Consider the following 22233-nt stretch of genomic DNA (forward strand, 5'->3'; position numbering starts at 1 on the left):
ACAAAGATATTGAACAAGACCGGCCCCAAAACTGAGCCCTGGGGAACACCGCTCATGACCGGCCGCCAACTGGATGTAACTCCATTCACCACAACTCTCTGGGCCCGGCCCTCCAGACAGTTTTTACCCAGCGAAGAGTACACCTGTCTAAGCCATGAGTTTAGAAATGTGCTATTATTTCTAAATTATCTTGTACCCTTCATAGAAGTTTCTTAAATTTGAAACGGGTTAAAAAAAAGTTGAGAGAAATATGTGACTCAGCCAATTTGACAGGAAGGTTTGATATTTTATATAATTCAGAGTTGTCACAATGCATATTCATATCTGGTTTTGAAGCAATTACAACTAAAATTTCCAATACAATAAAGTACTAACCTGCAACACTTTTTTTTTTTTAAATCCTTAAAATAAGATAAATATACTAACAGCTGTACAATAACACAGTCCTTAAGCCTAAATATTAATGACAGAATTGATTTCTTGGGAGCAAAAAAGATTCTTCTTTACTATGAAAAGCAATACGCTACAGTTAAAGGCTACATGGTGATCAGTGTTGATTTTTCTGTTCGTTTTCTCAACGCTTAACTTTTTTTTTTTAACTGTGCTTCAGTGAACGGCAAGAGACAAAACAAGACTGCTTAGGAATAAATGTAATATTACTGAAGGTACAGTTATTTAAAATATTTGCAGTATTTGACTATATATAAGAGCAGGTATGGCTAAACAATAGATATCTAATGAGATGGAAAAAATATATAGCGATACAGACACATTAACCAGCTACTTGATGCTTTCATCCCTGAAGGTGGACAGTCTCACCATTTTGCCCCAAATGGATAAATTTAAAAAGAAGAATATTAACATGAAAAAAAATCCTAACTTCCTTCATTGTATTTGCATGGCTACAGTTGAAAAGTAGGTTATCAAAACCAGTACTTCTGGAAGGAAAATAATGTAAACAATATAGCTATATACTAATCTTAAAAGAAGGATTTGCTCTGGACAAATGTGCGTAGCGATCTTCAGCTCTCTGTAGGGATGATTTAAGTCATGCAATAGACAAATTGGGATTCAATGCTGCGATGAAAAGTCTTCAAGGAGTTGAAACATGAAACACGTTCAGAATAGTTAAGCATCAAAATCCAACAAGGAACAGTATAAACTGGTCAGTAAGTCAATACTACAGAAACATACCCATTTTTCCTGACAATTTTCAGAACAGTTTACCTTGCTACAGATTCAACTAAAAGCCTGACATCAAAGCATAATATATGAACATGGTTTTAGAATCCATTTTTCCATCTTTTTCCCCATTACCTAACCTATGATTATTTTATCTTATGTAATAGTATAATCAAATATCAAAGCCATATTTAGAAGTTCACATCTTGCTATTCTAACAATGGAAGGAAATAAATGCATTTTACAGTTGCTTCTGGTCTGATCCAGATTCCATTACGATAGAAACCACTCAGAAAAGCATTTTCAGAATCTTGAGTATGCCTTAGGGGTAGTGGGATTTTTTGTGTGTGTGTTTATCTTTCTCTCTCCTTTTTGTTTTGGTTTTTTTAATAAAAGCATTAAAAAAGGAAAATATGAAAGCTCTTGCAAACTGCATGCAAGTTGAATCTGGCTCTGAAGTAAGAACAACAACAACAAAAGCCAGTAAATAACCCTCAAACCTTTCAAACAAAATAAGAAAGCATTGACAATGGATTTAGTCTCTCAGCCCTCCATGATCTCTACAGAATCAGAAGTCTCACGCTCAAGATAAGACCATCTTGGGTTTTAACTGCATGTGTTTACACGACCATATCAGAGTGCCTTTACAAAATCCACACCACTAAGCCAGCATAATTTAAAAATATTCTCCTTATATAAGTATACTTTAATATGCATTTCTGCTCTTCAGTTTACTCTTCCTTGTGTGTCACAGCTTATTCTTGATTGCACTAGATACGTGAGACGTAAGTTCTCCTGCCCTGCTGAAAGTAACCTTTCTGCATGTAAAGAAATAGATACACACAGCCAAATAAGCAAAGCTACAATGCAGATTTGAAATCTAAAGAACAAAACAGTAATTTGTGGCTGAGACTTCTACTGAAAGCATCAGAAATTACCTACTATAAGGCTGCAATCTTGACTAATACTTTTAATACTGATTTTTTTCTCTTCTAGCATTGATTTTAAAAATTTCCACTTCCAAGCTAGGCTAAAGTTTGTTTAAACATTGGCTACAATTTTTATTAGAAATGAAAATATCCAACCTTGCACGTTTACAATGAGAAATTGCCAAAAAATTGAAAGAATTTCACAGATCTATTTTTAACGTTGAGAGATGCTGAGTGAATTACGTAGGAAATCCTATCCTTTTCAGGATACATAAGAAACACGTAAGAAATCGTATCATTTTTCTGAAGTTCCCAAACTTGAGTCAAGTAAGTTATTGTGAAGAAAAGCTGAAGAAATGAACAGGGATCATAGCAAAGATATACACTGGCTAAACTCTGTAATTTGCACATCAATAGCAAATCTGAAATACTGAATCAATTTCTTTATCAACCATCAAAATATTCACCCCAAGTACTGATCCCCAAGAATCAATACTTATCTATCATATAGACTGGAGAATCAACACAAATGTATTAATGTTACACCTTAACCTTAAAAATCTTAGGAGTCGTCTGAACGTAAACAAATAAACTTCATACTCTTCACACTTGTTCTGCATTACTTTTTCTTCCCTATTTTTGATGAGTATTATTTATCTTTTCCATATGAACTTATATCTCAATCTTGCCATTAGACTGACAATATGAAAGTCAATTAATGCTAATGGTTATCATGCTTGTGGACACCTGTTGTCTAGGGAATAGGCAAAAAAATCAAATTATTAAAGAAATAAAGAAGAAAAAAGGCAAAAGTAACTTCCTGAAAAACAACTACCTGGCTTTCCAGATGTGAAAAAAAAAAGGCTTGGTCAAAAGGCAAGAAGTTGCAAGCAACTTTCTCATTCAGTAGAATAAAGTGTCAGTAATGCCACACAACCTGTTTTATAACATAACTCTTACTGATGATTCAAACAGAGATCGTGACCACTTAAGCTTATACACTTCTCTGAACACATAAGGAAGTTATAAGCTGTCTACCCCCACAAGAAAAAAAACCTACTAGCATGACAACAGCAGAGGGAAAGGAGTATTACAAAGATTGTCAAACATTATTTCCCATAAAACATTTTGTTATTGCATATTTCAGTACTGACAGTGGAATACTTTCACTTTAGTTTTGAAAACTCGTAACATGACAACAGGTGATGACAATCCAATAAAACACACAGTTTCCAAACAAGCTCCTGCCTCACACAGCCTCAGCAAACATCTCAACTTCAGCACGACATGGACTATTTTTATTCTGCATATTTAGACTGTATTTTCAAACTGTATAGCAAATTCTTGGGGTGAGGGAGAAATAAACATTCACTGATCACTTGCAATCACAGACCAAGAAACAGATTAATTGTTGAAAAAACATTTACTCCAGTTGCTGAACGTTAAAGTTAAATGGAACGTGGGAAAGTGAAAGGGAAAGGTTTTTAACCTGCAGGGAATAAAAAACTTCAAGTCATGGAGGGAGGTGACTGGAAGACTTCATAGAAAGTTTTATAACATTTTTCGCAACTAATTCCAACAAACTGCTGCTGTCAGTAGCAGTATGCAAACCAATTACTTTATATCCAGCTCAGGTAATGCCGCTGCTGTGACTGCAGTGCAAACAGAAGCCGAGATAATGAGAGAGATATGCAAGCCACCACATTAGTTGTGACAAACTATTTCCTCTCATGTTTTTGTTTGAAGTGTTGCTACCTATACTGTCCTCACAATATGCCGAAGCACAAATAGAATTTTAAGCTTTCACAGTTTAGGCTTCTACTAAGTTTTAGAAGTGCCTTGGCCTCTTGCTGCGAGGCAACCAAGGTATCAGTTGCAACTGCTTCTGAATTGCAGATAGCTTTCCACTTAGAAATGCCTTAATCAAATGTGTAACATCAATACATGCTAGCCAGTCCAAGTACTAGCAGATGATCTATGTGGACATATTCTCTGCCCAGCAACATTGGTGTTGCCTGGCCCTCTAAAGATACCACTATCAAGAAAAGAATGATTTTTTTTCACTTGAAATCTAAAGAAAGAATTGCTGTCTTACAGAATTAGAGATTAACCTAACCTATTTCTTCTCAAATTTAGCTTAATTTTAGCCTCTATCGCTATCTAATTTTCTCTTTTTTTTTTCTGGGTGTAGGAGGAAATCCCACCCCCTGCTGACAAAAGAGATGGTAGGAGGTAGCAAGACAAGCTCTTCATTATAAAGCAAGAATTTAAGAGAATCTGAATAAGGAGAGAAATACCCACACACTCCCTCAGTGGCAATGAGGATGAAAATACATTTTGGACTCCCCAAGAGCTCTAACTACACTCCCAGAATGATGCTTCTGCCGTCACGTATCTCACATGCTGGAAATCTGGGTAAGAAAGCACAAATGCTTGTACGTGTATTCAGAGCGTGATTTCCAGACTCATACCAATTAGTTCCTTCCCTTCTGTTTCCTATCACTTGAATAAAAACATTGGGAAAGATCCAAATAATGACATTTTGACAGCAAAAAAGCAAAGGCATTCAAACATTACCGAGGCAAACCCGAAACAAACCACGCATGGAGGTACCTCTTTTCCCAACCCCTAAGTCTCCATGAAATGCTTCCATGAACTCTAACCATCCCCTTAACAAAGATCATAGGGTTTCCACATGCAACATAAATTCTGTAGGTACAGATCAACTACCTTCCTAAGAATCAGTCTGTACCTGGAATAAGCTTGAAGAACTTTACGAAGTGTTAGAGACTACGAGAAAAAAAAAATACTGAACATGCAAACATAACTGTATGCAGCTTGCCTGCCTACACACATGCAAGATCTTAGACTCATGTAGAGAACAGGACTCATGCCGACACATTTATACCGCACCTGATAAAGCAATACCTGAAAAGCACCTTCTCCCTTCAGTAGGGAACAAACTAACATATTTGCACATTTAACTTCTGAGCTGAAGTAACTAAACATACAACTACCCAACAACCTGCTAGAAAAAGCTCTAAATTTTGAAAGATTTTAAAATTAGCATGAAATTTACTACTTGTCCCATATTAGACCATCCGAGGGGAAAAAAATGCAGAGTTCACATGCTGAATGTCAGACACATGCACAGAGTCAGGATGCCCTAGGGATGAGACCGACTGATCTAGATGAGCTGTCCTTTTTCCCATGTCCATCTTCCACACATCTTGATCACTCTAACAAGACTCCACAATAAAAATCTCTATTATCCCATTAAAGAATCTCCTATCTACAGGGTTAATAAAATTAACATTGATTTGTTTTTTCAAGTATATATTTATCATTAAATTTGTATGTTAAACATTCAAATCTGATTTACAAAGCAAAGAAGGGTTGGGACCAACGCTTTTTAAGCCTATTATTGCTACACATACTCTCTGCATGTTGCACAAATCTATTACAACAGAGTTACATGAACTAGGTATCCTGCTTCTTTCCAGACTAGGTTTGCTCTTTCTTACCATTCAAACATGACCACATAAGAGACAAGTAAGAAAGCCAAGCAGAAGATGCTTTTAGTTGATTAGAAATTTCAATATAAAGAAAATTAACCTTTTAAAAGCTCGTGTATCCCAGCAAGATGATGCAAAATATCCAAATATAGCAGGTCAGACTAAACTCTTATTTGGTAGAAGGAACATAGCTTTTGGGAGAAAAACCAAACTGGAATCTAAAGACTATTAAACTAAGCTACATACATGTGGCATCCCAATGCAGTTAGTATAAGCAGAGGCCAAGTACGCTTTTTAAGCCAAATCTGATTATTTCTGAACACTTCAAATATACTCTACATCTTGTATCATCTCTTTAAAATACACATTATTATATTTTCTTCACAGTAATACAGAGCAAACTGAACATCAAAAAAATAAGGGGAGGCAAAGAATCAAAATACAGACACTGCCTTTCATACTAGCAAGAAACCTTGCTAAACTTTCCATTCTCAGGCATAGCAAAAACACATCCAGTTGTAAGCGCCATGCTGAACCCCTCGTACCCAAAAGACACTCAGTCTCCACAATAAAATAAAAGCAAGAATAAGGATCGAAGTCTTTCTGCTACTATCAAAACAGTATTATTCTATCTACTGCTCAACAAATTTCTTCTGGAACTTCATTTCTACTGCAGTTCATGTTTTGCAAACCACCAGCAAAAATTCTTCTTGCATGTATTTCCTTAAGACAGCCCAATAAGCTCAAAAAGCAGCTTGTTTTGTTATGACTTACAGGATTGACATAATTTGTTTCACAATTTAGTATGATACTTGAGAAATTGTTCAAAATGTTTTAATTATGCATCATCCTAACTGGCATTTAGTAAAACACAATGAGGATATGAGGGGTAAGTGTAGAATAAATGTTTCTTATTAATTAGGCTTGTAACGAACACGTTTTATGTGATCACTTAATTTATGACCAGTGTCAAAGTATCCTCTGAGAATTACCTAATTTAGTCACCTAGTCAACTGAAAGACCTAACCATCTCTCTTCATTATGTAAACACTACACGTACTTTGCAGAGCATCTTGGAGGACAAATTGAAAACGTGCAGTTTTTTGGAATGTACATGTTGGATGAGCAGCAGTTCAACACATTAATGTTTAGGTCAACAAGCATATACAGCAGATAGCTTCACAGCAAATAACTGACGTAAAGAGAAAGAGATGACTAATCATGAACTCCTCCAAACGGCATTAAATTAAGCTACGACCCAGAGAGAAAAGCACTGCACATTTACCACCCTGTTTGCAGTCCTATTGTGGCAACCCTCCTTTGGTGAAGTCTGCAGAGCAGGAAAGCTGCACTGGAGCACCACACGATGGAAAGGGCCATCCTTCTACTCCAGCCTCATGACCACCACATCGCATGGAAAACACAGTGTGGGGACAAGGCTAAAGCAAGTGGAGTTAGTGTTATGCATGGCCATTTCCAGTTTACTTTTTCAAAAGTCTACCTTTATTTTCAACCTTGTGTACAGTGCAACGGGGGGAGGAAAAAAGAATTTACCCAAGTTGGTTCGGCTTCAGAACAGCCTGGTACTGAACACACACAAATCTATCCTGACTTTCTATATAGAAGACATTTACCAGTGCCACCAGAGCTGGCTTACAGTCAGTTTTTCCGTTGGATTTGTAGAATAGCAGGGGATAATGCCAGGCACAAATCCTCAGTTCAAGAACCCTTTTTAGAGTATCAAAGCAAAATTTTTGTTTGTGCCTCACATTACAACTTTATGAGCTAAAAATAAATCTCTGAAAACCACACAGATTTACTAGCTTTTATATGGACAGGTAGAGCTAACTAAGGAAATATCTTACCACAAAAGGATCCCATCCATATTGGTATATAATCTAGTCAGTAATGACTTTTGGAGGTGACAGTAAAGACATATTCCCTTCAAAGCTTTTTTACTCTTAAACCACAACTTCTTTTTATCCTTAAAACTGGTATGGCACAAACAGGTGAAATATTCACCCTGCAAATGAATGTTCATTCCCCTGCAGCTCACAACATACTCAACCTAATCTCTTCCCTAGAGACAGAAACCTTTACCTTGGTACCAACATTAAGTTTTTATAGAGTGTAAGTCTGCTGACTAGGAAGACCAAATGACCAAGGTAGTGAGAATACAGACAGGAACAGGAACACAGGAATTTAACAAATATTGCTCTTAGAAAAAAGAGGATTAATGCAGCAATTTAAGATGCTTTTCTGAGCTTTGAGGTAGCAAGCTAGTTTTATCATTAAAGAATGCACCCGCTAGAGCCACAGAAGGGGCACGATGGCGGCCATGTCACTCTCCCTGGCACAGCCAGGCTACGAAGAGCCTGGTCCCCGCCATGCCCTGACCCCTGTCAGCCTTACACCCCCTGGGACAGGAACGCCACTCCCAGCTACCTGTACTTCTAGAGAAGCACAACCTTCTGTAAAAAAGCCTCAAACTTTCAAATTATTTATGTTGATCTGGTTGTATAAATAAAAACACCTTGAAGCTATTGCTATTTTCATTAAACATTCCTAAATTACAGTGCATCATTTTGATGAACAGTACATCACATGCTACAGATCAGGTTAATTTTAGCATTGGACACCATTTCATACAAAGAAAGTTCACTTCCCCCTTTAAAATAAACAATTAACTCTGCATAATTATAAAGAGCTGTTAAAAAGCAACTTTCTCTTTTAACCCTACTAAATGATTAATACTGCTGTTTTGAGACAGGATGTCTAAACTTGAGAGACAGTTTCACTATCAAAAAAGAACAGTATTTTTAATTGATTTAGTGCTTGTATTAAACTTCTACTTTAGCATGACAAAGACTTGAATATTCTTTATTCACACAGAGGATTGTTTCAAAAAGTGGTCCATGTACAGCCCATGCAGTCGAGAATGTAAACACATAGATATTGCTGATGACAGCACTTAGGTCTTAAGAGAATTCATTTACTCTCTCAAATGCTGCTAGACAATTCTGTGTAACGAGCAGTGAAAATACTGAAGTATTTATGATTTACTCAGTATAAATCATATTGTGATATGCCAGACATGCATTTATAACATGCCCAACGTACATTAACTAATCATGAAGTGCGCAACAAAGGTTAACTGCTGAAATGGCTTACAGAACATGCACTTGCATGTGTGAAGAAAATGTGGATACATTTCTTTACATCTCATTTGCTATATATAAATTTCACCCTACCATAAAATTGCAATTTTAATCTCCTCCTCTCAGTATATGCGAATGTTTCAGTAAAGAAATACCCGACACTTTTGTTGCATCTTCCAAGTAAAAACGGTTCCAAGTACATCATAAGCAGGATTTTCAATAGTGCAAAACCCAAACTAAATCTAAAAATAGGTCACATTTATTAAAAAAACGGTTCCAAGTACATCATAAGCAGAGGATTTTCAAGTGCAAAACCCAAACTAAATCTAAAAATAGGTCACATTTATTAAAGTTACTTCCAGATCTCTAAAACAAAATATACAAAGGCCTATGGTACAGAAAGCCTACTAATGCTTATTATAATCCTAAATACCTTCTGTTTTCTACAAGGTCATAACATCCTTCTATCTATCAGCTGCCTTTCTATTTTCTATGAATTTAATTAACATTTAATATAGATCATGCTTTCTCTTTTTATTTGTTTGAATTTAGAGAAAGATTGCACATGATTTTAAAAACAAAATTCAACATTTAAAAAAAGTCAATATAATAGTTTGGCTGTCTCCAAGTGTCTCAAAATGGCACAGAATTAAATCATTCTACAGGGCAATCTTCTATTGTTTTCAAACATAGCTTCCCCATTCTAGGAAATTATGCAAGGTGGAAGAAATACACATAATCAACTTTAAACTTAGTTTAAAATACTTGAACTTATTTTATTTTAAACTTAGTTTAAACTTAATTTAAATTTACTTAAAGAAAACTTTAACTTAAGTTTAAACTTAGTTTAAAATTTTAAATTTAGTTTAAAATATTAATTTTCAGATGAAGACTCCAGCCTTCATCCATGTTATTAAAAGCATACACACCAGCAGAGTTCCAAACAGGTTCTATGAAAAAAATTATAGCCCGTATTATACATTGTGTTATACTGTAGAAAAATTAATAGCCCTAAATATTGTGTTATTGCATACTGAAACGTCAGTATCCTTTTAAAATGAATCATTTAAAATATTAATTTTCAGATGAAGACTCCAGCCTTCATCCATGTTATTAAAAGCATACACACCAGCAGAGTTCCAAACAGGTTCTATGAAAAAAATTATAGCCCGTATTATACATTGTGTTATACTGTAGAAAAATTAATAGCCCTAAATATTGTGTTATTGCATACTGAAACGTCAGTATCCTTTTAAAATGAATCATTTAAAATAAACCAAACAAAAAATTAAGCCAGCAAAGTTGCAGATCAGAAGCTACAAGTTTCAATCTTTATTACAGCAATACAAATTCTTACAGCTAATCTCATGGAATTATTTGAATAAATAAATTTCTGCACCACATATGTAGGAAAGACAGAAAAGAGCAAGGAAAACCTGGGCTGAGAATAAGATCCTATGACTAACTTTGCCACTTTGCCACTCAGTGATCTTGGATGCTTGAAGTAACACCAAAAACATCAGCTTTGCCATCTGATGAGCAAGGCAGATGAAAATTATTCTAAGAGCTCTTAAAGAAAAAAAGGATCTAAAATTCAATTAAAAAAAAATCTAAAATTCAAATTCAAATATTAGTAATTTCTGGTAGCATCCAAATTACTAAAAAAGACAAGGACAAAAAACAGATAAGCTGCAAAGATTTAAGCGTAAAAAAAAAAGTCCAACAACAACACAGCATGACTCTTGTGATGTTCCCTACTGACATTTTTAGGAAACACAGCACTTCCCAAAATATTGATGGACAAAAAGATAATACTGGAAATTAAGGACAAAAGCTGCTTTTTGCCTTTAGGAAGTTTAAACATTAATGGAATTCCCAGTATTTCACTTTCATACACTTCAGGCTTCAAGGTATAAAATAAAAAAAAAATAATAAAAAAGATAAGTAGTACAAGGCATTTCATAGCACAATTCTGAGACCAGCACTCCATTCATGGGTACAGAGGCGCAGAAATGAACAGTGTGCTACTGAAGGGCTGGTCAACGAAAAATGGTGTCAGAACCGCAGGTAAGATTAAACTAGTATCTCTACAAGACAATGCGTTAGGACACCCGAAACGTTTCTTAGCTTCAATTCAATCTCCTCTGTCATAAAACTTTAGACGCTGCACAGTGTGTGTTTGAGAGCAATGAACAGCACCATCCAGTAATCACCTCTAGCTGTTCTACAACATTATATTATTCAATCTACAGCGTTTCATAACTGGAATGTAAAAAAAAACTGGATACCTGGATACATCCCTATGGCCTACTTAAGTTCAAAACGTTTAATTATCCTTAGAACACATGACCAGTATGCATCATGAATAATACTGTATGCAGCATCTCTCAAAGAAAATCTACAGTACAGGGATCTAAGAGCAGATTTACATATGCTGTGTTTCACTACATAAACACAGATGTCTGACTTTTTGTGTGCACTACATAAACACAGATGTCTGACTTTTTAGATCAAAATACTGTTGATAGCACAGACAGCAAAGCCCTAAGACAACCCCTAGGCCTTCCTCTGGATTAAAAACAAAACAAAACAAAAAAATCACGAGATTCCCAATGTTTCACAAGAATGCCCTCCAGTAATACCCGATTCTGGATGCAGCATGCCAGAATGCCATGCCCTGCCTGTAAAGCTCTCCTCTTGTCCCAGCTATGCACTCCTTCTCTTACTTCTGACACCTGAATTCATCCCCTTGGCTACCCAACAAAACCACTGCTAACCCTAAGGTTTGGTTCAAAAATACAGCAAAGCTACTCAACCGAGGAGGGGAAAGGGACATTATTAAAAATAAAAGTTCACCTCTGTGCTGTAAAACAGAGTGCAGCTTCTCTGTATTTCAGACTTCTTAATCAAAAAGCTTCCTAGACTTTATGATAGAGAGCCATGATAACTCAATCCAATTGGAATAATAGTACTACCTAGCAGAAAAAGCAAGGCTTGTGCACACTGTGGAAGGAGCTTTGTCAGGAGTTAAACAAGATGAAAGTACTATCATAAACGTCTCCTACTTTTGCACAAACCGGAACACGTTATTCTTCTGAAGCCTCTTAGGATCATAGAGAGACAAATATTTTTAAATTAGAACATACCACAAATAATGTGGCAACTACCACAAATAACTTTGAAAGGATATTAACTCACATAATTTTCTTTATCCCTTTTAAACCTCTGAATACAAGGGAAAAAAATTCTATTATGTCAGTAGGATCCACTAACAGTTAAATGTATTACCTTTGGGGTGTGGCTCTTCTCATAAAAGTGACTATACAGAAAAGGAATTTTCTCTGTCAACAATTTTGCTTCCTGTGCTTTATCAGAGGTTTGAGGGTTTTTTCCCTCCTTAAGTGACAAAGACTTTTTTTTTTTTTAAATAGTCTACCACTGGAAGCTCTGGATACTCAGTGTAGTTAAGAGAGAACTGTAGAAGACAGTCAACAGGACTGCTTTCCAAATCTGTGCTTCAGGCCTTTCTGGAAGCAGTGAGGTTACGTATGTGTTAGTTCTGTCTGACATACAACTGAAAAAGGCACCAGTGCAATTACCTAGACTGAGACGTAAAGCATTAATGTAGGTTAAAGAGTCTAGGATAGATTAATTTACATTGGTATAAAAAGACTGAGAGCAAGATACCACTTAGCCATAGAAAAGGGAAAGCTATCCTATTGTGTTAGTATAAAGCTGGCTTACCAGTATTTTATAGATACACCATCTTCACTTCTCCTCCAGTTGTTTCTTAGAAATGTTTACCAGAATCTATACCACTAGGTTTTCAGACACTGTCGGGGTGTTATTTCTGTTAACACGTCTCTGCAGCTGACACTGTTAAGGCTGATTTTCAAGACATCCTCAGCACTTGCACCCTGAAGATTAGTATCTTAAAGAAGCCTCAAGTTAAGCAATCAAAAATTGACATAACCGTCCCTACATACTTCTTTAGCTAGTGATGCACTACTTTCCATGAAAACTGGCCAATGTCACTAAACAAAACCCGTTGCAGTTATATTCTAAAATAACATCTTCAACAGGTTATCTAAACTAGCATGAAACTTGGCAAATAATGTCAACCAGCCCAAGGAAATAATTCTCAATATACAAGTAAAACAGAGATTTTGCATCCTATCTTCCAAGCAAAAACAAAAAACAAACTCTGAATTAAGATACAATTCCAGTTACCAAGAGCAGATATGACAATCCAATCATGTAAAGATGCAAATTTACAACTAAATTTACGCAGTGTAATGTCATTAAAAAGTCAATAATGAACATCAAACGCAGGTGCAGTATATGCTTAAATCTCCACTACACTTATTTCATCATGCAGCATATATATTCTAAGAACCAGGTACTCCTAATATAAAAAAACAGATCATTTTTATTTGTCCTTGCAACCCTAGTTTCTGAAATTGCTATGAGACATAAAATGAAAACAGAAAATTCAGCAATCTATATCAATATTAAAATATACTACCACTACTACTCACATGACTGGAATTTTAATTCAAGCTAAGCACCTGCAAGCAGAAGTGAAGAATAAAGAAAAATCTGCACGTTTTCTGGCTTACATTTTGAAGACCCAATTGCATAAATTGCAGGGGGGGATTCACGCTATTCATCTTTAGGTACCTGAGGCACTTAAGGGAAAGTTTCATACCAGTTCTGGGGTCAACTGGGTTTCCTACCACCAGTAAGAAAATGCTTGGCTCCATCCCCCAGCCACCCTCTCTTCCTTCTTCACCATCAACCATGCAATTCCTGCCCTCTCTCTTCCCTCCAGTACTTTCCAGATAGTAGTGGAAACCTATTCAGTTTACTGATGCAGCAAAAATTATTCTGAAGCAAGCGCTTAATTCAGCTCAAACTGTAATGTTGTAATACAAAAACAATGACTGTGATGGGCTCCCTCCAAGGTAAATGTGGAAAGAGAGGCAGCTCTATATTAAGATCTTTGGATTACCCTCTGAACCTCTTTCTCTCTACTGATTATAGAGATGAGCATTTTCAAAAAAAAAAAAGGGGGGGGCAAAACCTCAATCAGTCAATCTGGCACAATTCATATTTTAGATGTGAATAAATTATTTGCTGAAAAAAAAATCCAGGTTTTATCTACCCACTCCTAGAAACAGGTGATTAAAAAGAATATAGGTATTTTGTTAAGACACAGCTACAGGTGCAAATCATCACTGGCTGTCCATTCATCCCTAAAATAACTTTTAACAATGACAAACAACTTATGACTTAAATCTTTCAACTAATGTCTACCTCTTCCACTACCAGAAATATTCACAAATACCAGGAAACTAAAACTCCTATTATGTAAGACCACCAAAAAAAGCGCCGATTTTAAAGGAAGCAGGTTCAGAACACTTTGTTAACAACACTCAACACTTTACATTTTATACACAAGCTAAAACCAAACGCATTTTAAAATGCAGTAACTAAGCTTACTATCAAAGCGTATCAAATCCATACATTCAGAACTCATAATGTACTTGGTATTGTTCCTAAAATACTAAAATTGCATAATTCAAGAAGAAAAGCATATACCTACTGAGCAAACTAATTACTATACATCATTATGTTGCTTCTCCTGTACTGTCCAGAAAAAAAAAAAAAAAAGAGTATGCTTAATAACAAAAGGCCGCCTTCTGCCTACATACATTTTAAAGCTATTTTTTTGGCTTATGGATCAAACATTTTGCTTTTGAGAATTATATGCCGCTGTATCAAAAACAAGCCACAATAGAACATTCATGTTAACTGCATTCCCTGATAAACAACCCAGAATTACAAGCAGCAGGTTTAAAAATACTGTGACTTGTGCAAATGGGAACACTGTAAGCTGTTTATCTTGTTTAATCCTGAAGGTAAACAGTGTAAGCTTTAAAATATTTTGCTTCTTTGCCATAACCTACTGAATCATATTGACAAAGGTAATGAAATACTATGGAGAATCTTAAACTTTTGAAATTGCCTCTGAAATTGCTTTATCTGAGTATTGTACAGGACATTATTCTCAAGAACACTCAGTGTAAATTTCAGTGATTTAAACCCAAACCGTAGCTTCAACGAAGCCAAAGATATCGTCTTGTCTCTCCTGAGGTGATCACTTCTTCAGAAAAAACAAGGACCCTGCACAACTCTCCTATCGGGCCCCTTTAAAATATGACCACTATAGTTCTTAACTGATTTTTTTTTTATTGTTGCCTATTCCAAACTTTGTTTGAACTCCCACCATAGCTTAATTTCAGCTTACGTAGTTCAGTTTTTAAATATTATTCTCAAGAAAAAATATTCTTTTCAGCTTCCTTAGATTTCTTTCCTCCAACATTAACAATTTCCACACCAAAAAACCCTGTTTCCTTTCATAACTCCCACCTCAAAGATGTACCCATATTTAAAATTAAGAAGGTATTTTATAAGATTTATCAGTAATTATTTCCCCACTGTCCCTTCTTATTCAGTACCAAAATAAGTTTCTGAGCTGCTGTTTTGCACATCATTTTTAGAAGACTTTAGTACAGCATATATGTTTGATATATTTAGCAGCTGAGGACCTCCTTTCCTCTCTGTACAACAGGAAGTTTCCCCTCCCATCTGCTCGGGATACTTAAAAAAATAAGTAATTACAAACTGTTGTTTTTCCATTGATTCTGCAGAAAGTGACTATTATTTACGTGTAAAAACAAAAGTAAAGCTGAACGCAAATGCCTATTTTAACCTCCACCGGTTCCCTGACACAGTCGTCAAATGGTCACAAGACACCTGCTAGTACAAAGGCAGCAGCGTGGGGATGAGAGCGGCAGCCAGCAAAGGGGAAAACAACTACGGCTTTAAGCAATAGTGCCAAAGTTATGCCAGTTTAAACTGTCTGCGGAGGAACAAAGTTATTCACAGGCAGCACCAGCCCAAGCTTGGTCTCCCACAGCCATACAGGAAGACGTAAGTTTTATATTTGGTTTTCAGAGCAAACATAAATAAGGTGAATTATGAAATAGTTTCACATTTTACAAGCAGACACTTAAACAATTTAGTAAGATATTTATGACAGAGCTTTAAGACTGAATAGTACTTAAGAAGGAAACAAGCCTCCTGCGTATGTAAATACTGCTGTTTATGACAATGAGATCTTGACGAAGAGAAAAAGAACAGAGGAAGCTGCTCTTGCAATAAACTAAGCACAGACTAAAAAAAATGGCTTTTAATCTTCCCCAGTTAAACATATATATGACCACAATTTTTTTGGCCCACACAGAATGTTTATGAATTCTACATTTAGAAATTCAACTTTGCTTCAAGATATACAGAAAACCAGTGGAAATATAATAAAATGTAATCTATTACTTCACAATTGACTCTCCTCCTCTTGTATATTATTAATGAATTATTCATTATATTATTAATATCTTTTTAGAAAAATAAAAGCTTTCCCTAAAACCCACATACTGAATGCAGATCAACACTTAATATCTGTTCTGTATTATACATGAGAAACTATTCCAAAGCTTTACAAAATAAATTCCCAAACTAAAAGCTAATATTAATAGCTGCTTATATTTTATTTGTTTTAGTTACAAATATCATTAATTTATTTAAAAAGTTAACATACTGTATTCATTATTTTAGAGCCTGATACAAAATGCCACATCACGTAAACAATCGGGAAACGGCCAGTTTTCCAAGCATCCACCCTGTGCTAATGACCTATTCTGCATTATCTATTGTTTTCCCAGTTTTCTGCGAGCTACAAAAATGATCAGCAATTTTCACTGGCTTTCACTTCATTAGTGGCAATGCCCAACAGCAGGCACTGAGCAGGTTTCCCGGTGCTCCTTCATGAACGCACTTTGACGATGAGGAGCCCTCATCACACGCAGTTATGTAACGGCAACTATTTATAGTTAACCACTTGATTCACATTATCCGCCAGGTTTTAAACCATTTCATATGTGGACACTTGATCTATCGTTTTAGTTCCTTAATCAAAATGTCACGTAACAGCCAGCAAAAGGTTTCAGAGTCCCCCACCCCAGCCAGCAAAAGGTTTCAGAGAAGCCTGTCTGCAACATCAAGAATATTACACCACACAAGGTTTTTAATCTTGTCAAGAGAACCAGAAGTTAATTTCACAAGATCAGTCTTCTATAAATATATGCTGAACAATTATTTCCTCTACTTAAACTCCTGTTCAGTCAATATCCATTACTATGCATATTACTAACTTTTAAAACCACTGAAAGAAACCTGAAGTTGTGCTAAACTTACATAATTTCTCAGTGTTCTGAGACATACTGAAAAACATCATCAGAAGAAAGCGCCCTATCAACTTTTACAATTCTTACCATACAACTTCAGTGGCTGCTGTTTAACACCCTCAAGTTCTCTTAGGAAGCGGTTCAGAGCATCACATATGACTATCATCTGGTTTTACTTCTGAATATGGCAGTATTTTATGAACATCTACCTCTTCCAAAGATCATCAAATGCTAATGTTTTCTTTAGCATTTGTAACAAGCTAATGGCTTTGTTAGAATTCATTTTCCTCCTAAAACACGCCCTGCCTTATTGTCATAGTCCATGACAGCATGGGTTTTCCTCGTCACAGTCTTTGGCTTCCCTTATCAATCATATTCACTTAATTGAACTTCTTTACATTTTTGTAAACTGGCTTCTTTACTCCTATAGGCCATTATAACTTTTTAACCCAAACAGTTTTCTCTCAATTACAGGACAATGGGTTTGCTGATAAGTAATATTCTTTGATAATTCTTGGTAATCCATAATTCCCAAAGATCTTTATTTCAGTGAACACCATTTAGCACCCATTACTGTAAACCTCATTAGAAGTTACCTTTAATGACTGCTGTATAAAAACATCTTGCACGTACCTGAACAAAATGCAAACAAATCAAGATACTTCCATATCAGTAAGGTAAGAGTAGGAAGTCAGAAATACTTGGCGAGACATTCCTGAAAGAAAACTATGCAGGTTATGGCAGTTCACTATAAGTGTTTCAGTACAGCTACATGCCTACAAAATGCCCTAATCCCCTGAGCACAGAAAAGAAAGTCATGATCCTGCCAACTTTAGCACAAACTGAAAGCATGCAAGTATCCTTAGTGAAGCTGACAAAGTGCAGATATAAAAAAATCAGAGACCATCGTGCAAGTCTACCCAGCCTTGAAAACAGCAGCAGTCAGAGAAAGGAGTACAATTACGAAGTATGGATTATAATTAAATGAAATATGATTAGAGGGCACAGAGTAACATTCACTTATGCAAGACACCTAGCAAGTCCAACCTAAAACACAAAGGCAGGCAAGAACTGTAGCTAGGAGTGTAAATGAGAGACATGTCGTTTCTTTGTTCTGGTATAATAACACAGCCTTGTTCATCATAATATATGCATAACTAGTTGTTCCAGAGAAGATTAAAAAAATAAGGAAAAAAGGTCACAATCAAAACCTAGGATAAAACTGTTCTTCAGCTTACTGTATTTTCAAGGTATTACAGACGTAAGCAAGCAGAAAATTGTCCCGAAAATCACAGAAGCCTTTGAGTGTTTATTTAAAAATGTTTTAAAGTTGGTATTTTCCCTTTTCTTAAAATCATTATGTTTAATTCTGCCCCACATGAAAAATTAAAATGTGATTTGACAGTTATTTCTTCTGCTGCTGCTGTATTTTTTGACGATGCTACTCACACATTTCTTTTTTCTCTCTTTACAACATTCATGCTTATACATAGCACCTCGTGATAACCTGATGTTCCCTGTTGAAAGAAATTTCTAATCCTTTAAAAACAGACACCAGACCACAAAAGCCCAAATATGCTAGTAAAGCACAGAGTTACTTCCAGTATCAATGCGTCTATGGTATTTGATAATACAGTCAGACATAGGGTATAACGATCTCCAAGGAAGTGGCAAAAGCCTTATTACCTGAGGACTGATGTATCAAAAGCTGGCCTGATGTAAATTACCTCATCTATGCATCCATTAAGGTTACTGTTTTCCATATAACCAGATCACAGAACTGAAGAACTCTTTTTTTTTTTTTTTTATGTTTTTGTGCTCCAAGTTGGCAAACTAGCTCAAGTTCCAGTTTTGTTTATTCCCTGTGACTACCAACATCAGTGGTTAAACACCCAAGGTTTAAACCGCTGTTTGTAGATGTTCTAATTAGCCCATTCTACTGAACTCTGAGTTGACATCTCCACTAAAAGGAGTCCAGGAAACCAACAACTCTGGAAGAATTGCCAATCCATCTGGTTAGTTAAGAGTGCGCATGTACGGATTTGTATTGGATACAGAATTATAACTACTCATTTGGCTAAACAAGCATTAACTCCCACTCTTCAGAGAGACAGCTGTCAAAAGTACATCGCAACTCTTCACAAAAAGAAAACATTCCACATCATTAATGGGCATTTCTGGGAAATCTAGTATTTCTGGAGGAAGCAGTATCTGTTCTTTCCTGCTTAATGGGGAAAAACGTCACTAGGCCCCAAAAGGTATACACAGCAAGGTAGAAAACATTTGTAAAGTTTTTAAAAAAAACACTAGTCTTAGATTTCTTAAAGGTTTTTAAAATGTTAAGTAAATTAAAACTATTGTCTAGTGGTCAAAATATTTAAATATAAAGTGCTTTTACCTCTAACATCCAAGTAAGATAGTCTCTACATCAGCATGTGAACAGGCACAAAAAAAAATGTCTAGTTCTTACACACAGAAGGAAAAAGTCATTGCTACAATTATGTGCATTGCAAAAACGAACATGAAGACAAGCAATACACTGGTTTAGTTTATTCTTTAGATGTGAAGCATAACTGTCAAGTAAACATTTGGCATTTTAAAAGCATTTTTACAAGCTAAAGTTGTGGACTAGTGTTTTATATCAAATTCTGAAATGCCACTGGTTACAGTGGTGTTCAGCTGCCTCAGTAGATACATATTCAGAGCTTGCTATAAAAATAAAAAAGCAAGCATTAAAAAGCATGCAGCTAAGAACTTAAGATACCCGTAACTTAAGAATTGTAAGCAACATTTAGTGAGTTTACGCTAGAAAAGCTTTATTATTATTGAGCTTGATTTTTAGATGTGATCTTGTCCATTTTCACATCGCACTAGATTACGCATTCAATAAGGACACAACTAGTATATACGCCTTTTTAAAAAACAGCTGATTAGCTTTCTTGGCCGACAATTAAAAGCTGATCAGTACGTGAAGTATCAACAGCTTGCATTAAATGTGAAAAGAGGGTAAAGAGCAAATTCCCAGAAAGGTTTTAATGCAGGCTGTTCATTGAATCAGTCTCCAACGAAGCCTTTCCTGATTGCACTTTCTAGGTGCACTTACTCAAATATACCGTACTAAACCAAAACTTATTAAGACTAGTGAAACATTCTTTTTTTTTTTCCTTCTAGCAGCAGCTAGTCATTTAAGAAATTAGAAGACTTTGTATGTTAGCAAGCCATTAAAAAAATTCTGCATAGTTTTACTGTAAGAGCGCCACATTGTAACAATAACACAGACATAAAGAACATCTTAACATCCATGACATAAGCTGTATCATATTTTCACACTGCAGTGTTAGGCAGAAATTGAAGCCAGAGCCATTCAGGAGAAAAACACAGCCCTGTTCTGGTTTTCAGTTATTCCCCATCTAATTATATTTGGAATTATAAATCAAGTATTTCACTACACGTTAGTGGCATTTTACACATTAAAAAGATCAATTAATGCACTACATCCTTAGCCAAGCTTAAAAGAAATGACTCGCCACTTTCAAACCATAATTTGCTTCAGACAACACAGGCTCCAATTTGCAAACTCTTTGGTATGGATGTAGGCAGACCCCACCTACTGATTTGTGTAGAGCTCCATCCTGGGTAAACACAGGGCTACACCACACAAAATGCAAATCCAAGGTATGAACTTCACTGCGTTATCCTTACTAAAGATTTTTGTAATCCAGACTCATTACTGTCAAAGCAGTATTTAAATAATGCCATCAAAAACAGATGTTTTCATCTTTCAAATTTAAGTGGCCCTTTTAATGCCAAGTTAACATTATAATGGTTTCTCTATGCTGGAGAAGTAAAATCAGTTTGTTCTTTCAAGTATAGATAATTTTTAAGGAAAATTTTCACTATGCATTTCAAACATACGATTTCATGTTTTCATAACTGTTATTTTTGTGTTAATTATTCAAAACAAGTCTCTCTCACATCACTTATTGAAGTGCAGCTATAAATACAAGAGCTGTGTATGAGGATACAGAATTCCTACAACAAAGCAATATGGCAATTTATTTAACATCTTAAGCATATAAAACACCAGATCACTACACTTTTACCCAATTCTAATAAGAAAACAAACCTGAATTTGGTACTAAGTCTGATTTCATAAATGTCGTCTTCTGCCCCACACCTTCCGAGTATTTAACCTTTGGTCATCTAGTTTCCAGTTCAATTAATACAATTAAAAAAGGATGGAGGGGTGGGAATGGAAGAATGTCAAACCACGCTTCCCGTCCTCATATCTATGCCATGATAGCTACAAGAAAGTTGCCATTGATCTTCTGTTAAATTACAAAAAGAAAAAAACACGTATAAATTATACAACAAAATTTTTTAAAAAAGGAAACAGATGCTTTTTAAATTATTTAGTTTGGATTACGATATACCTCAGCCCTGTTTCCCTCACAACACCCATAATACTGTTAACCACCATGAGCAAAGTGCCAAAGACGGCAGTGACTTCAAAACAACTCCAGCCAGCTACCGAAATTGTTGCAGAAGAGACAAAGGGGATCAAGGTCAGCATTCTTCTAACGCAGCAGCTAATCCACTCCTATGAACACGGTATTGGAACTGGTGGGCGCAGTACGCTTCCATGAAATATAAAATATACCTAATGCCACCTAATTTCCCCCGTCCTTGCGAGAGAAGAACCATTTTGCTCTCACTGGACTCAAGCCATTACATATCTGAGAGAGGAAGGGGAGGGAGAAGAGGAGTTCACAGAAGTTCAGGGTCAGCAAATGTTCACGTATCCTGTCATCTACGAACTCAAGGCTCAGGGCACAAAAACTCTTATGCCACGCACAGAAACCTACATATTTTGGGTATGCGTGTGGGGAGGAGACCTGCAATAGGAGCGAATGTGTCATACGTGCGGAGGCTGCGAGGAGAAGAGCTGTCAGGAGAAGGCAGTCTCGTTTGAAGGGGAAGAGGTGGTGGGGACAGTTACGAACACAGGATCACCAAAAAATCCCGCGGTGCGCACCGGCTGCAAGCCCCGGCTCACCCCTCAGGCCCGGCTTCCCTCGGCTCCCCCCGCAGACGGGGCTCAGCCCCCCGGAGCTGCCCCGGCCCCCGCGGAGCCGCTCCC

General features: G+C 36.1%; 1 protein-coding gene across 1 annotated transcript in view; it reads left to right on the forward strand.

Moving 5' to 3' along the window:
* The first annotated feature begins 7955 nt into the window (after positions 1 to 7955).
* CFAP54 (cilia and flagella associated protein 54) overlaps positions 7956 to 22233 on the forward strand; it is a 162708-nt gene continuing 148430 nt past the window's right edge. Inside the window, 2 exon segments of the mRNA XM_019474036.1 lie at positions 7956 to 8099; positions 10787 to 10851. Coding sequence (XP_019329581.1) covers positions 7956 to 8099; positions 10787 to 10851 — 209 coding nt within the window.

This window comes from Aptenodytes forsteri, unplaced genomic scaffold (assembly GCF_000699145.1).
Source record: "Aptenodytes forsteri isolate BGI_AS27 unplaced genomic scaffold, ASM69914v1 Scaffold360, whole genome shotgun sequence".
NCBI lineage: Eukaryota > Metazoa > Chordata > Aves > Sphenisciformes > Spheniscidae > Aptenodytes > Aptenodytes forsteri.